This window comes from Carassius gibelio, chromosome B15 (genome assembly GCF_023724105.1).
Source record: "Carassius gibelio isolate Cgi1373 ecotype wild population from Czech Republic chromosome B15, carGib1.2-hapl.c, whole genome shotgun sequence".
NCBI classification, from domain to species: domain Eukaryota; kingdom Metazoa; phylum Chordata; class Actinopteri; order Cypriniformes; family Cyprinidae; genus Carassius; species Carassius gibelio.
Window position 1 is genome coordinate 16,607,825 of NC_068410.1, and position 16,185 is coordinate 16,624,009.

The 16,185-nt window shown below is 38.8% G+C and overlaps 1 protein-coding gene and 1 long non-coding RNA gene across 3 annotated transcripts; one reads left to right on the forward strand and one right to left on the reverse strand.

Moving 5' to 3' along the window:
* Window positions 1–131: 131 nt before the first annotated feature.
* fam222bb (family with sequence similarity 222 member Bb) lies at window positions 132–6,908 on the forward strand. Of its 2 annotated transcripts, none has more exons than XM_052576768.1 (3): window positions 132–359; window positions 1,904–2,028; window positions 2,206–6,908. In XM_052576768.1, the coding sequence occupies exons 2-3, from the start codon at window positions 1,950–1,952 to the stop codon at window positions 3,921–3,923; spliced, it is 1,797 nt and encodes a 598-aa protein (XP_052432728.1). In that variant the 5' UTR covers window positions 132–359; window positions 1,904–1,949; the 3' UTR covers window positions 3,924–6,908. The 2 variants fall into 2 exon arrangements, with proteins under 2 accessions (XP_052432728.1, XP_052432729.1); XM_052576769.1 differs by lacking the exon at window positions 132–359 and adding an exon at window positions 386–647.
* Window positions 6,909–9,628: 2,720 nt separating this feature from the next.
* On the reverse strand, window positions 9,629–13,463 carry LOC127972243 (uncharacterized). The gene is made up of 4 exons (XR_008157053.1): window positions 12,961–13,463; window positions 12,720–12,796; window positions 11,703–11,806; window positions 9,629–9,723 (listed from the first exon to the last, which is right to left on the reverse strand). It is a non-coding gene; the product is annotated as an uncharacterized LOC127972243 (long non-coding RNA).
* Window positions 13,464–16,185: the final 2,722 nt, after the last annotated feature.

Below are 16,185 nucleotides of genomic sequence, written 5' to 3' on the forward strand. Positions count from 1 at the left end.
AAAATAAAACATTTTATTACAGCCATTTTAATGCAATAGTGTACAATATGAATTACAAAAAAAAAAAAAAACTTAAGGGTTTTAAAAATAGTCTTTGTTTTCTTTATATACTGCTTAGACTAAGCAGTGTAATTCCCGTTCAGTAGGTGGCGCGTTGAACCCAAGTCCGACCTCAGCGAGGAACACACGTGGGAAAAGCTTACTGCGCATGCGCGGATATGGGCTGCAGTAGTGGCTGGGCACTGGGCAGCAGCAGTGACTAGACAAGCGCTTTATCCGACACAAGCGGAGCACAGGTGCCGAATAACACTGCAAAATGCTCTTTTAAACAAGCGCACGTCTCATCCCGAAGCCAGAGAGTAAGTTTCGCTTTCGACACCTCCCATCTGAACATTTTAATGCGATTTTAAGAAGCTGTGAGATGAAAGCCGGGCAGTGGCTTGCACAAAGAAGACATAGGCTACATGCTAGTGGTTGTACTAGCAAATGTAGAGACAGAGGTACCAAGACAGGCTGAGATCTCACTCTGATCACCTTTTTAGATTGGTTGGTAGTTAGCTGGGCGTTAAATGAGCACGGCAACCCTTCAGCCAACAGGATACATCTTATCTACAGGACAGATGGGTGCTACAGTGACCCTAAATTGTGTAAGTGTGTCTGTGTTGATCTAAGATAAATCTAATGCATGTAGCTTGTGGCTAAGCAAACTTTGGTGGCTAGCAGATTTATTATAGGGTGGACGAAATGGCAACCACTAATTGTACTTTAAACTCAAAGTGCTTTGGTGTTATGTTTGTGTTTGAGATTTCACAATGTAGCTCAGCTCTTGCAAAGCTCCTGTTGTTTTGAATCAAGATGTGTGTAAATGTGTGCAACCTTAAATGTAAGTATTTGCTTGTAAGAGCTGTGAACTGTGAGTTCGTTTAGACATTGAACCCAGTTCAAAGGTTTTATTTTATGTAGAGCACCACCTAAATAAACAACTCCCCCATCCATGGTCCATTTTGGAATGATATAACAGGACGTGTTTGGGTCATCTTTGATTCTAAACAAATCCAGGATGTTTAAGGCAGTGTGAACCTAAGCTCTGGCTGATAACACCTCTTTCAGTGTAAAATTAAAAGCAGCTCCCTGATGAAAATAGCTGGGGGTTGGGTGCGCAGAACATGTCAGGCGCTGTCTCGACTGCACTTTTTGACACCTGCACATCTCAGATCGGAGGAGTCAGCTGGGAGCATGTGGCCTGTGGTTGTGTTGCCGCATCCCCTGCCGTGCCCCTGGGCACCTGCCAGGCAGACGGGAGACTGCGTTTGCATCGCACTCTTGACACTCAGACTGCGGGGTGTGCACCGTGGGTCCTGACACCAGCTGTTTCAGAGAGCTGTTTAAAAAGGTCATGCTTGAATGCATGATATTTAAATAAATTGCACAATGAGGCAATTACAGAGATCTATAGCTACAGCATTTGATGGATGTTCAGGTGAATTAGCAAGGGTAGGGCCTTTGTACACTCCTGCGATTACCATTTTCATGCGTCCGGCTGTAAATCATGTCATTTGTTGACTAGCACGCTCTACTCACTTAGGATATACACTGTTTGCTGGTTTTCAATCTGCAAGTCTTTTAATCTGAGGCGATCTGATTATTGCTTCTGCTGCTGCTGCTTTGTTGCAGCAAACCACCACTAATTAAACTAGAAATTTCCTCCTAATAATTTATTACTCTCATTAAGTCCCATTGCACAGTGTGTTCCATTAAACCTACATCTACCCGTAAAATTGGATCTCTTTAATGACGCCCTCGGAGGAGAAAATAGCCAATGCTTCTTTTTTTACACCCTGTATTTCAAGAGACGAATGATGTGAATCCGGTTTTGTTCCTGACGTGACTGTTTCCTTTGCAGTGTGATGAGGAGTGAGAGTCCAATGTTGCATTAGTCTCATTGTGACATGCTGGCCTGTCTGCCGGTATCAAAGCCCTCCCTCCAGCTTCTCTCGCACACGCAGATGAACACTGGACTTCAGAAATGTAAGAAATGGCCGTTAACTGAAATGAGCTTTGTTCTGATTGGACCTAGTTTGTCCTTTTGTTAACTCTGCCTCTTGACCCTGGTCTGTTAAGAGTCCTGATAAGCAGTTTTATATTATTATATCTGTGCCAAATTTCTTGCATCACCCTTCATGTTTGGCTTTCTCTTGCTCACAGGGGACACTACACAGAGGATGAGATCAGCAAACTATCCTACCCCAGCGGAATTGGATGCCTATGCTAAGAAAGTTGCCAATAACCCACTGACTATAAAAATCTTCCCCAATAGCGTCAAAGTACCTCAGAGGAAGCATATCCGCCGCACTGTCAACGGTCTCGACACCTCCAGCCAGCGCTACAGCCCTTACCCACCTCAGGTCAACACCCGGACGGGCCTCTTGGCCATTGTCAAAGTCCCCGTCAAAGGGATCCTCAAGGACATCGAAGGCGGCCGAGCCCGTTTTCTCCCTAAGCTCATCATGAACCCGCACAGTGGGCTTTACGCCAATCCCAGCACTTTAAATGTTCCTCACACTGTTCCACACCTTCAGACTCCTTTAGGCCAGAAGGGTCTGGCTCACTCTCGAGCCTTGCAGGCCCATCCGCAGTCCCTGCAGCAGAAGAGCAGTTTACAACCACAGCAGAACCTGGCCCACCAGGAGGCTTTACATCAGAGCCAAGCTCACCAACCGCCAGTACCACACCACGCCCTAAACCACCAACAGACTCTCATGCAGCAACAGCCACAATTGCCTGGTCCACAAGGACTCCGGCATCTGCCCGATATGGCGCAGTCGGTGAACCTGCAGCACTCCCAGGGCTTCTCTCAATCCCAGCCCATGCCACAGGCCTCTTGTGCTGGCCCTCCAGGCCCCGGGGTCTTACAGCCCCCCCTGGCAGGCTTACAGATGCCACGCAAGCTGCCTGATGCCGATGCCCCTCCCAATGTGACTGTGTCTACCTCAACCATCCCGCTTTCTATGGCTGCCAGCCTGCACCAGAACCGGCCCAGTGACCTGAACAGCATCGTCAATCAGATCAACCAGTTCTGCCAGGCTCGGGCAGGCATGGGCTCTACCTCCATGTGCGAAGGACAGATCGCCAACCCCAGTCCCATCAGCCGCAACCAGCTCATCAGTGCGAGCTCTCGGGTGTGCACCCATCCCGGTGTGGGTCCTCTGCCTTCTTGCATCCTTGGTAACTCTGACAAAGGCTGTCCTGCTACCGCTTTGCCACTGCCTGACATCGCTGCCATGAACAGGATGCCTCTTTATCACAACGACATGAAACAGCATCAATCCCAGCCACAGTTACCCCATCAAAAGCATCAGCAGAGCCCTTGGGGACAACACCAGTTGGCGCACCTTCAGCACCTTCCGGAGGGAGCAGCTCACCAGGGCAAGAATTTCCCTAGAGAGGCCCTAGTTGGACCGGGGTTCCTCACCAAGAACATGGGCTACCCACAGGAGGTGTGCATGGCACAGCCCTTCAACTTGAAGCCCTCAACTGATAAACCAACACCATCTCCTCCTGTCAACGGGATGCACATGAGTTACAGTAATGGCCACTACATCCAGCCTCCCTGGAACAACATCCTACCCACGCCAAACAGTGACAGCTCAGGGTCTCAAGACCTGGTGGGGCCGTTCCACGGGGGCCTCTCAGGGGCCTCCATAGACTGCACCCCCGGAGCACAGTACAGGACCGGGGCAGCCATTTCCAGCCAGACGAACCTGATGCAGACCATGGAGTACATGGGTGGTGACTTCCAGACGCCCTGTTTCCGAATGCAGAATCCTGGCACAATGGCAAAGATGCGTAGAGCATCGGTCAGCAGGGCCACAGATTCAGGTGAAAGTAGAAATGTGCACATCCACCATCCAGGGTACAGATGAGCTGCAGCCAGTTGTGTTATTCTGAGCGCAAGAAAAAATATTCCCCCGTTTCGTTCTCAGTCTTGCAAGTGATCTACTGAATGTTTCCAGTACAATGATTTACGTGGCTACCACAAAGATGAACCCCCATGTGCCACTTTTTTTTCTTTCAATTTTAGTTGTTTAGATTGCTTAAGTAGCTTTCGGAAAACGCTGTACGCATTTATTTATTTTAGTTTAATTATTTTTTTCTTTCCAGAAATAACAGCTTCAGTTTATGAGATCAGCACTGTTTTTTTTTTTTCATTCCTCTCTGGTCTGTGTTATATTAATGAAAAATGTACCACACAACACGCATATATTCACTTTCTCTTTTTGATTAGCAATTGTCCGTTATTTAAAAAGCTGAGAAGAAATTCCCAGCCAATGCCATCTGTATGTAGTTTAGGCCTACTTGAGATTTGAAGTACTAACTCAATGAAGACATTTAAGGGGTGCCATGATACTGAAATACTTAGCTGTTCCATCTAAGCTAACAGCTTGTACAATGTATAGAGGTTGATTTTATTTTTGTTCCTCTCAATGTTTACATATTGTGCTTTTTGTAACTAATTCTGAATCGATATGAAAGTGCAAACTGATACTGGGATATGCACATATGACAAGACTGTTTCTTTTCCAGACTGTTGAACACGAATCAGGTTAAAGTCTTAGATGGAAATGTTACACTAGGGCTGAGTCAAGCCACATTGTGTACAATGTTAATCCTTCCCTTGAAGTGTCAGCTAATGCACTATCCTTTTTATTCCCTCTTTCTTTTTTCAGTATCCTATTAGATTTCAGTTTAAATGGAGACTGCTGTAGACCGAAATTGCTTCGAGACTTGTGCTGTGCCCTAATTGCATAGCGTAGGGTTTTATTTTGTCTCTCAATTTAATTGTTACTACTTGAATTTCATTGGAAATAGACAGTGACGGCAGGCTTCGACTCACTACAGGACCGACGTTTAGCAGCCGACCCAAAGCTACCTTTGGGAAGAGTGTCATCATCCACTCCTGCATTAGTTTGTCGTTAAATGAAAGACGTCCTTGACCGTAATTGGATGATGGAAGTGTGTTGATGTAAGCGCAATATAAATGAGCACCACGGGCTAGCCTGTGGCTTCACTGCTGTGTTACTGTAACTGAGAGGTGTGATTAGCTGGTGTGAATGCTGTGTGTCGGGGCGGATTGGCTCCCTGCTTTTGCTCCATCATTAACACCATACCGCTCTTCCCTGGCGGGATCACTTCCATCTCCGTCACATGCTGTTGTGTCAGCTGAAGCCTGCCACTGCATTTTCCACCCACCTTAGGCACTTGATGTGTCATGTCGTTCTTATCTAAAATAGCTGAAATGCACCTCTGGTGACAGTCTAGGTCTGTTCAACGGGAAATAACCTAAACAAAAGACGCATTTTAAGTCGAGTTGTTCTGTGAATTCGATAATTGATCCATCCCATGCACCACGGTTTAACTCCCATGGAGAGTTTCTCTCTTTCTCAGGTCTACCTGTGCCTCTTCTCACATTCTCCCTTGACTTTCACGTCTACTGAGTCTCTCCACCTCTATCAGGGCAGGCCATCTGGCAGTGGAGCTTGGGTATTGTCAGACTTTGGTGGAGCAACTGCAGATGAGCGAATGGGTGAAGCCGCGACACCCAGTATCATAACCTCCCTGTTTGCCCCTCAGAAGCCTTAAATATTTGATCCTTGAACTGTCCTTGACAATAGGCATGGTGTAGAATATAAATTAATGATATTTAGCTACATTTGTTTTTGTGAAACCGTAAATCGGGGGCGCAAACTCCCGAAAGGAAGAGGTTTCTTTTTCTGTATTTAGCAATGTATGTGTAGTACTGGGCTGTAACAGTTTTGCATTCACACTACATCATATTATGTTTCCCCACACTAGCGTCTTTATTTGCTCCGTTTACCATCGCAGCAAATCCTGTTCCAGTCCTTTCCCGTAATGGGCGAACACATTCGTCAGAAACGCAAGCACGACTAAATGGTTTGCGTAGAGGCTGATGTTTTTCAATAACAGCAGGCCTTGTTTAAGCTTTGACGTCAGGATGCGTTGCCCATGAAGCTGCTATTTTATTCCAACTACAAGTTATTTCTTATAAATGTTGTGAGGATAGAGTTAAGATCTAATTTATATTATGCCTTTTTCTTTTTTTTCTTTTTTTGCAATGCAATATTGTTAATAGATTGATCGTCGGTAGGCGTAATAAGTTATTCCATTTGCCTGTCGACCATGTGGGTGTAAAGCTTGAACGTTTAGACATCTTGTATTACTTTCGATCCTCTTTTCATGCCTTGTTACAGCTCAAGAGTACAAAGTCAGGTTACTCTTTTAATAGTTGCTATCTCTATGTGAAGTGCCTCCTCTGGGCTGATGTGGACCGTGTGTATGTGACCGTTGGGATGGGAGATGGACCGACGCTAGTGCACGTTCTGTAGACGTAGTGCACTGCTCAAGAACGGGGGACCGAGCTACTTTATAGACTACTGATATGTAAAAAAAAAAAATGAACACCGTGTGCTGCTGCAGGTGCAAGATCTGTTCGGATGTGAATAGTTGCTGCTGAATCACTAGTTTAGGTGGCGAGAGCTACGCTGCTGAACTCCCTAGTGTCCTTGAAACATTTGAAGGAATGCTCTGGAAAGTTCTTTGTCTTTTGGAGCACATGCACTCCTGCCCCCATCACCCCGCTCCCTCTCTCCCCACACCCCCCTTCCCAAAACAACACAATGGCAGTTTTGGACCACAGGAGTGTGTGTTAGGACTCGGAGTTGAGTGTGTCTCATCTTGTTCCACCAAAGAACAAAATGTCACTTGAATGGTAGCAGTGCGCACCTGTTTTGTGTAACCGAAAACTGTCATTCCAGATACACATTTTTTCAGGAACGTGTTGCACAAACATTCCCCTCTAACCAAAATAAAGTTTGACTTGCATTTGCGAAGTGTGTCTTGTCTGTTTTTGTTTTCTGGTATATTTATTGGGGTACAAAAGTAATTATTTTGGATTAATAAGACATTATGTTCAGGCATATTCACCTATATTTGAGTGTGCTCACCTTAGCTTTTAATCAGTAATAATGTCATTAATATAGTATCAAATCTTTATTGTGACTTAGGAATGATTTTTCAGGACAGTCTATGGAATTTTCAGTAGCCTGTGTTGTGTTGGAAAACTTTAAAAATAAAAAATCTGATGAAATAATTATAATAAATCTTTGCACATGTATTTAAAGTAGTAGCCATTTTGTTTGCTTGAGTTGTTAGCTGCCTACTTAAAATGAAGGAAATTACCTTTTTAAAAGGCTATTCAAGCAGTTTCTTAAAATTAGGATATTCTGTAGGCTACTATACTTACCAGAAGAACTCGAGAACTTGAGAATGGACAGACGTTTAAATCATGCGACATATTCTAAATGTTTTTATGCTTGTCAAGGATTAACAGTACGTTCCGGTCCTCGTATTCGATTGGCTGAGCGTGCTTTATCAGCGCTAGCTACGTGTAGGACGTGTCACTGTATCAATGCGCAATCTGCCTTAGCGTTTCATACAGACTGTCGACATGCTAAGTGGAAACAAGTGACAGTATTTCTGAATAAATAAATAAATGATTTAGTTCTACTATCTACATTGAATAATTTAGTGTTCAATGAATAGGCTATTTCTCCTACGATTGGTCAAAGTAACCTTGTGCTGCTCAAAGATGCGTGACGTTACAATCGTATATCTGGAACTATTTTCGTTGGCGGAGCAATTACAAACAAACTAACTGCCAATATTTCCCTGCTGAAAAAAACAATAGAAACCATTACAGAAATTCTAATGGTTTCCATTACAAAACCATTACAAACCATCAGCAATTAACCATTAAAACCATTACCAAATGGTTTCCATTACGTAGTGTGTTTTGGGCATATTCCATTAGGATTTATTGGTTTGTATTGGTTTCCATTACAAGTTTGTATTGGTCACGATTTGCACATAATGGTTTCCATCACAGTTTTGTATTGGTTCTGATGGTTCCATTACAAGTTTGTATTGGTCTTTATTAAAACAAATTTAATGGTTTCTGTTGGTTTTGTAATGGTTCCATTACAAGTTTGTATTGGTCTTTATTAAAACAAATTTAATGGTTTCTGTTGGTTTTGTAATGGTTCTGATGGTTCCATTACAAGTTTGTATTGGTCTTTATTAAAACAAATTTAATGGTTTCTGTTGGTTTTGTAATGGTTCTGATGGTTCCATTACAAGTTTGTATTGGTCTTTATTAAAACAAATGTAATGGTTTCTGTTGGTTTTGTAATGGTTCTGATGGTTCCATTACAAGTTTGTATTGGTCTTTATTAAAACAAATTTAATGGTTTCTGTTGGTTTTGTAATGGTTCTGATGGTTCCATTACAAGTTTGTATTGGTCTTTATTAAAACAAATGTAATGGTTTCTGTTGGTTTTGTAATGGTTCCATTACAAGTTTGTATTGGTCTTTATTAAAACAAATTTAATGGTTTCTGTTGGTTTTGTAATGGTTCCATTACAAGTTTGTATTGGTCTTTATTAAAACAAATTTAATGGTTTCCGTTGGTTTTGTAATGGTTCTGATGGTTCCATTACAAGTTTGTATTGGTCTTTATTAAAACAAATTTAATGGTTTCCGTCAGTTTTGTAATGGTTCTGATGGTTCCATTGCAAGTTTGTACTGGTCTTTATTTGCATATATTTAATAGTTTTCGTTACAGTTTTATATTGGTTCTGATTTGAATGTTTAACTGATAGCTGGTAATTAGGCCATTAATTAATATAAGTAAATAATTTAAATTATTAATACAAACTGTACACAGGTTTTGTCAAGAATATAATGTTTTTATTTATTTAAACTTCATACCAACCTTTCAATAGCAAACAGTTCAGGTTGTTTTGCAAAGAATTAAGAATATGCACCTAAAATCAAAATTATTCACAGAATACTCAACATAGCTGGAATTAACACAAAACCTTGACATTACATTTTATTATAATTATTGTTATTCATTAATGCATTATAGAAATGCAGGAACTATGAACTGTTTTTGTGGCTTGTAGCTGTCTCAGACCTGCAAAAAAAAAAAGGGACAATTCATTAGGACAATGTACCACATTACCAGTATGTGAGATTATCCATACATATATTTATATGGCAGTCTCAAAAAAGTTATTGATTTTTCTTTCATGCCTAAAATCATTAGGATTTAAAAAAAGAAAATGTTCCATAAATATATTTTGTAAATTCCCTACCATAAATGTTTCAACTTAATTTTTTATTAATAAAATGCTTTGCTCTGGATTTGAAATATTTTTTACAATATTTAGATTTTTTAGCACCATCAGATTCCAGATTTTCAAATAGTTGTATCTCAGACAAATATTGTCCTCCTAACAAACCATACATCAATGGAAAACTTATTTAGTATTATTATTGAAATAAAAATCTAAAAAATAAAATAAAAACAATTACCCTTGTAACTGGTTTTGTGGTCCAGTTTCACAAATAGGCTTGAATAATTACATTATCTACTTTTTATGGTACATAGTCTCTATTCACTTCGAGTCATATTAGATAAGAGGTTGTAGCAGTTCCATTCGGATATGGATATGCAAACACTTACCACTGACAGTTTTATCTGGTTTATCACTGATCTCCTCAGCCAGGTATTTCCGTACACTTAGGAGGCGTTTATTTCCTATAAGGTGTGACCTTTTTTCTTCAGCTTCTGAGACAGACACACTTGTTTTGAACACACACCCACACACACACACACACACACGCACACACATAAACAAAAATTGAAATTCAAGAACTGATGGACTAATCTCAGACTTTAAATCTGACCACTCTCAAGTGGAAATTAAGTAGCATATGTGACCTGTGCTGGCAAAGTTAGTCACAATGAGCAAAAATCAGTTTTTTTTCTCATTAAAAAGTCCTTCAAAATGATGTATAACTGTATATATATATATATATATATATATATATATATATATATATATATATATATATATATATAAATGACTGAGCTACACCCGTTTGAAGTTGAAAGAGTTGGCAAAGTCAACTCTTTTCTATTTTCTAAAGGTTCCAAACCAAAATCACTGAGCAACATTGCATCTTTTCCTGCAGTTCTTTTCTTAATAATAATTCACTTTTTTTATTTTACATCCGAACAAAAGCATTCAAGTAAGAAAAACTAATAATCAAATGTAAAATCCCTTTATTCATTACAAATAAATTAATTATTTAAACTATAAAAGCAGTTCAATTAGTCATTCTGTGTATACAGGTGCTCGTCATATAATTAGAATATCATAATTTCAATTCAAAAAGTGAAACCTGTATATTATATTCATTCATTACACACAGACTGATATATTTATTTATATCTGACAACTAAGGAAAATCCCAAATTCATTATCTTAGAAAATTAGAGTATAACTTAAGACCAATACAAAGAAAGGATTTTTAGAAATCTTGGCCAACTGAAAAGTATGAACATGAAAAGTATGAGCATGTACAGCACTCAATACTTAGTTGAGGCTCCTTTCCCCTGAATGACTGCAGCAGTGCGGTGTGGCATGGAGTCGATCAGTCTGTGGCACTGCTCAGGTGTTATGAGAGCCCAGGTGTCTCTGATAGTGACCTTCAGCTCTTCTGTATTCTTGGGTCTGATATATCACTACTCAGCAGCAGTACAGTCCTTTTTGAAGCGAGACACTTCTGGTTCTGTCTGTTGTTCAAGAGTGGCTTGACACAAGGAATGCGAAGCTGAAACCCATGTCTTGCATACGTCTGTGTGTAGTGGTTCTTGAAGCACTGACTCCAGCTGCAGTCCACTCTTTGTAAATCTCCCCCACATTTTTGAATGTGTGTCGTTTCACAATCCTTTACAGGGTGCGGTTATCCCTATTGCTTTTACACTTTTTTTTTCTACCACACCTTTTCCTTCCCTTCCCCCCTTTATTAATGTGCTTGGACACAGAGCTCTGTGAACAGCCAGCCTCTTTTGCAATGACCTTTTGTTTCTTGCCCTCCTTGTGCAAGGTGTCAATTGTCGTCTTTTGGACAACTGTCAAGTCAGCAGTCTTCCCCATGATTGTGTGTCCTACAGAACTAGACTGAGAGACCATTTAAAGGATTTGCAGTTGTTTTGAGTTAATTATCTGATTAGAGTGTGGCACCAGGTCTCTTCAATATTGAACCTTTTCACAATATTCAAATTTTCTGGGATACTGAATTTGGGATTTTCCTTAGTTGTCAGTTATAAACATCAAAATTAAAAGAAATAGAGATTTGGAAATATATCAGTCTGTGTGTAATGAATGAATATAATATAAAAGTTTCACTTTTTGAATGGAATTAGTGAAATCAACTTTTGGATGATATTTTAATTATATGACCAGCACCTGTATTTATCAGGATATATATATATAACTGTAATTTGAATGTCGGATTGAAATGAACACTGTTATTAGAGTAGTTAATTGTTAGCATAAGTGCGGCTAATAATAATAATTAAAAAAAATAATAATTATTAAAAAAATTATAATAATTAATAATTAGACAACACTAATAGCTAGACCTCGATTAATGTGTTCAGGTGCACTGCAGGTTGGAGCAAAACTCTGCATGTAAGTGGACCTTGAGAGACAATGTTGAGATCTCCTGCAATATGTCCTGAACATGCACTATAAAGAGACAGAATGACTTACAACACTGGTGTCCAGTCCTGGGCTGGAGGACCACCGTTCTGCAGAGTTTCTGCTGATCCTTGATCAGCTGCTCAGGTCCGCTTAACTGGGGTTGGAGCTAAACTCTGAAACAAGAGAAGACAACCAATATTATGAAGTAAAAAAAAAAAAAATGATCCAGAAATATGCACAACGTTTGAAAATGCACAAAGATGAGAAGAAAGCTATGTGTTTAATGAGAACTTTCCACTGAAGAATAAGAAGCAATATTAAGTCACAGATGCATTTTTATTAATTCTTATTAATTTTGTTTAAATATGTTACAGTAACCTTGTGCTTTATCAATGATTTTCAGTCTCTGAAATAGAAAAGATCTATCAGTGCTGAATGGGATCATACATACATCATATGTAATGATATTTAACAAGAGTTCTAACACTGTGTCGTCACTGGACAGAACAACAAAATACAACAGAGCCTTTTATAATCAGTGATGCTCTCTACACTGGATGCGGCACGAAACAACAAATCACAGACGGTGATCTGATGCCTTTTCCTATTTATGATGTACTGACACAAAGACACATGATTTTTAACAGTCACTTTGGTGTGATAGTGTGTAGCTTGGAGATAGAGATTTTTTTATGTTTCTGAAATAAGTCTCATGTACACTAAGAAAACTGCATTTATTTGATCATAAATAAAAATGGTAATGTTGTGAAATATTAGTACAATTTCAAATAACTGCTTTATATGTGAATATTTTGTACAATTTTATTCTTGTTTTCACAAAGCATGATTTCTGAAGGATTGTGTGACACTGGAGACTGGAGTAATGATGCTGAAAATTCAGCTTTGATCACTTATTAAAACAAACTTAAATAGAAAATAGTTATTAAAAAATGGTAATTTCACAATTTAACTGTATTTTAATCAAATAAATGCAGCAGTGGTGAGCATAAAAGATGTCATTGAAATACATGACAAATCTGACCCTTACATTTTTGAATGGTAGTGTATGTTTGACGAATTGCTTACTATTCATGGTTCATAATGTCTAAAAATGTTCTTCGACAGGAGATATGACTAGAGCACAGCCATCAGCATGGAAGAACCTAGGAACATAAGTACTGTCACAGAGACAACAATATTTATTATACAATGCCAGGTATAAGGCATATACTATAGCAGAGGTGAAATGCAGAAAAGAAAAATAATAATTCACAGAATATATAATTTATATAATCATTTACAATAAATATTTATATTTTAGTTTTACTTATTTAGTAATGCTCCTACAGCGTGGACATCAAAATGTGTATGTTTTCATCCTCTCTGTCAGCAGCTCCCTTCAGAAATTAAAATCAGGAACTTCTCCTGCGTCATAGAGGTTTTTTTCTGGCACTTCTGAAATCACAGAACAAGTTTGTATTTATGTGTTTACCATGAAAGATCAAAACCTGAAGGTTTCAGTCCATTTTCACGCTCTATGTAAGTGATGTAACGTTATAGGTTACGTTAGTGCACATTTTAGGATTAAACAGTGGATACTTTTAGGGTTAAATTAATTTGGTTACTTCCATTCATCCATTGATCTATATGGAGAGAGAGAGAGAGAGAGAGAGAGCTCATCTACACACAAGATGACATTAAAAGCCCAAGCTTAATAAATAAGAGCTCATGTCTATCGTTACCTCTTGTAGTTAGCCTTACCTTTGAGATGCTAACGGACTTTTTCTGACGACGCTAAACCATTTCTATAAAGTAAATATTAAACGAAAGTGTATAATTTACATGAAATAAAGTGTCAGGAAAACTTTAATGTACTATTTGTGTAATTTAATAGACTAAACTTACCTAAAAAAAAAGTGAAACCACATTGAGTGTCAGCGATCAGCTGCTCGACGGTTGGGCTGCCGCCTCGTTTCCATGGTGACGTCCTCCGCTCCAGTTCTGCGCGCGCGCACATTACAGCACGTGGAAGTCACGCAGAATTTCACTGTTATTTCACATCTATTTTTGGGCTAAATTTGGACCAAATCCGACAGACAAAACAAAGACCAACTTTTCAAGTCAATTTTGAAGGCCATGACCAGTCGAGTTGATTTAAAAAAAAAAAAAAAAAAAAATTAAATGAATTAAAAATAACCTTTCCAAATGACGTATGGTGGCAATCCAAGACAATACATACCACCAATAGAAGAAAGCAATTTACCAATAGAGACCCACAGGGACCATTACTGTGACCATTACAACCAACATAATTCCCATTATAACCATTAAAACCATTACAAATTTTGTAATAGTTTCTATTGTTTGTGTGTTCATTTTTTTTTCAGCAGTAGCCTACCCACTAAGACCATTACAGTTTTCCAAAGAAACCACTAAATTTATTGGAGTCATAATGGTTTCTACTGGTGTCCAGTACACTGTAAAATTTTTCCAGGATTTCACAAGATATAACTGTAATATTTCACAGTTAATTACATTATTACCACTTCACAGGCTTTAACTGTGATAATTCACAATATAATACCGTATTTAGACTTTTACTGTGAAAATAATGCAGGCGCGGGGCTTTTACAAGAAACTACTGTGAATGCCGTCTTTTTTGAGTGGCAACTGTGGCAGCGTCATCAGAGCGTCATCAGAGCTCTCTGATCTACGTGGTCTCATTCGGTGGATTCAGACAGCGGTAAGTGTTTAAATGTCAAACTTTATCAATTTGATGTTTTTTATATGATAGTGCATGTAATTTAAAAGTATGAACCAAATTAGCGTTAGTTGTAGGTTCTGTTGTCATGTTTTTGTAACTTAGCTGGAGCAGACTGGCATCGACGTTTAAGCGCGCAAATTTGAATGAAAAGACGTTGGTTGTAGTGTTAATTATACCGTATTAAGTTAACTGTGAGATGTCTGATTAGATACACCGTCGAACATTTAACTTTAGCTTTACTTAAAGCTTATCTTAGTTACTCTAACAGCGTTCTCTCTTTTACCACAGCATTTTCTACATTGACCGACGATAAATAAAGTTATAAGGTAAGATGTGGCCTTAATGTGGGTATTATGACAGTTATTATCAACTAGATAAATTATGGTGTTTGTGGATTTGGGCAAAGGTGGATTAAATTCATCTCAAATTAGTAATTAACTTTATAATTTTACACGATGTTCCAAACACAAGAATTTTGTTCTACACAAATTAAGAAAATTTTAAGCAATATGAGAGCTTTCTGATCCCACCTATAGACTACTATGTTATAACCATTTTCAAGTCCGAGAAAGGTAGTAAAACCATCGTTAAAATAGTCCATGTGACTACAGTGGTTCAACCTCAATGTTATGATGCGACGAGAATACTTTTTGTGCCCAATGCAATCACATGCATGATCGAGAACACATCACGTGAACAGCATCGGATACTGGCACAGAAAGGAAAAATGTTGAATAAAGTCGGTATTCTATTTTGTTTTGTTTTGTTTCTGCACAGTAAAAGTATTCTCGTCGCTTCATAACATTAAGGATTAACCACTGTATACATATGGACTATTTTAACAATCTTTCCGGACCTTGAAAGTAAAATAATTGCTGTCCATGGAGGATACAGAAAGCTCTCGGATTTCTTAAAATATCTTAATTTGTGTTCCAAAGATTTTTGGGGTGAACTATCCCTTTAATGTGTTCTATAGTGTCTCCTGATTCAATGTAGAGTTTAGACAGACTGCAAAATAAATGTGTAAAATTAATTGTTTTTACGTTTATTTGATTTTAACATGCCTTGATGTCTAAAAAACTTCAAATTTACAGTACTTTACAATAGTTTTAAGTGTAAATTTACATTACTTGCTACTGTGTTGAATTACTATGCAATTTAGCATGCAATTTTTGCTTAAAGGGTTAGTTCACCCAAAAATGAAAATTCTGTCAGTAATTACTCACCCTCATGTTGTTCCAACCCCGTAAGATCTTCTCTCATCTTCGGAACACAAATTAAAATATTTTTGATTAAATCTGAGAGCTGTCTCACTCCTCCATAGGCTTCTAAGGGATTGAAGCTTGCTGGCCCAGAAAATGTATTAAAAACATCATTAATATAGTCCAAGTGACTACAGTGGCTCAATCTTACGTTTACCAAGCAACGAGAATACTTTTTGTGCGCAAAACCCCCCCAAAAATAATGACTTTATTCCACTATTCATTTCCTTCTCTCTGGGCCTCGGGTGAATTCATGTAGTATAACAGCGTAGCGCTTCTGTGTTATACGTCACATGCATCACACACATGACCAGCGTCGGCCAATAGTGAGCCTACGTGTGACGTATAACACAGAAGCGCTACGCTGTTTTACTACATGAAAAAACTCAAGGCCCACAGAGAAGGAAATGAATTGTGGAATAAAGTTTTTTTTTTTTTTTTTTTTTTACGCACAAAGTATTCTCGTCGCTTTATAAACTTAAGATTGAGCTACTGGAGTCACTTGGACTATATTAAAGATGTCTTT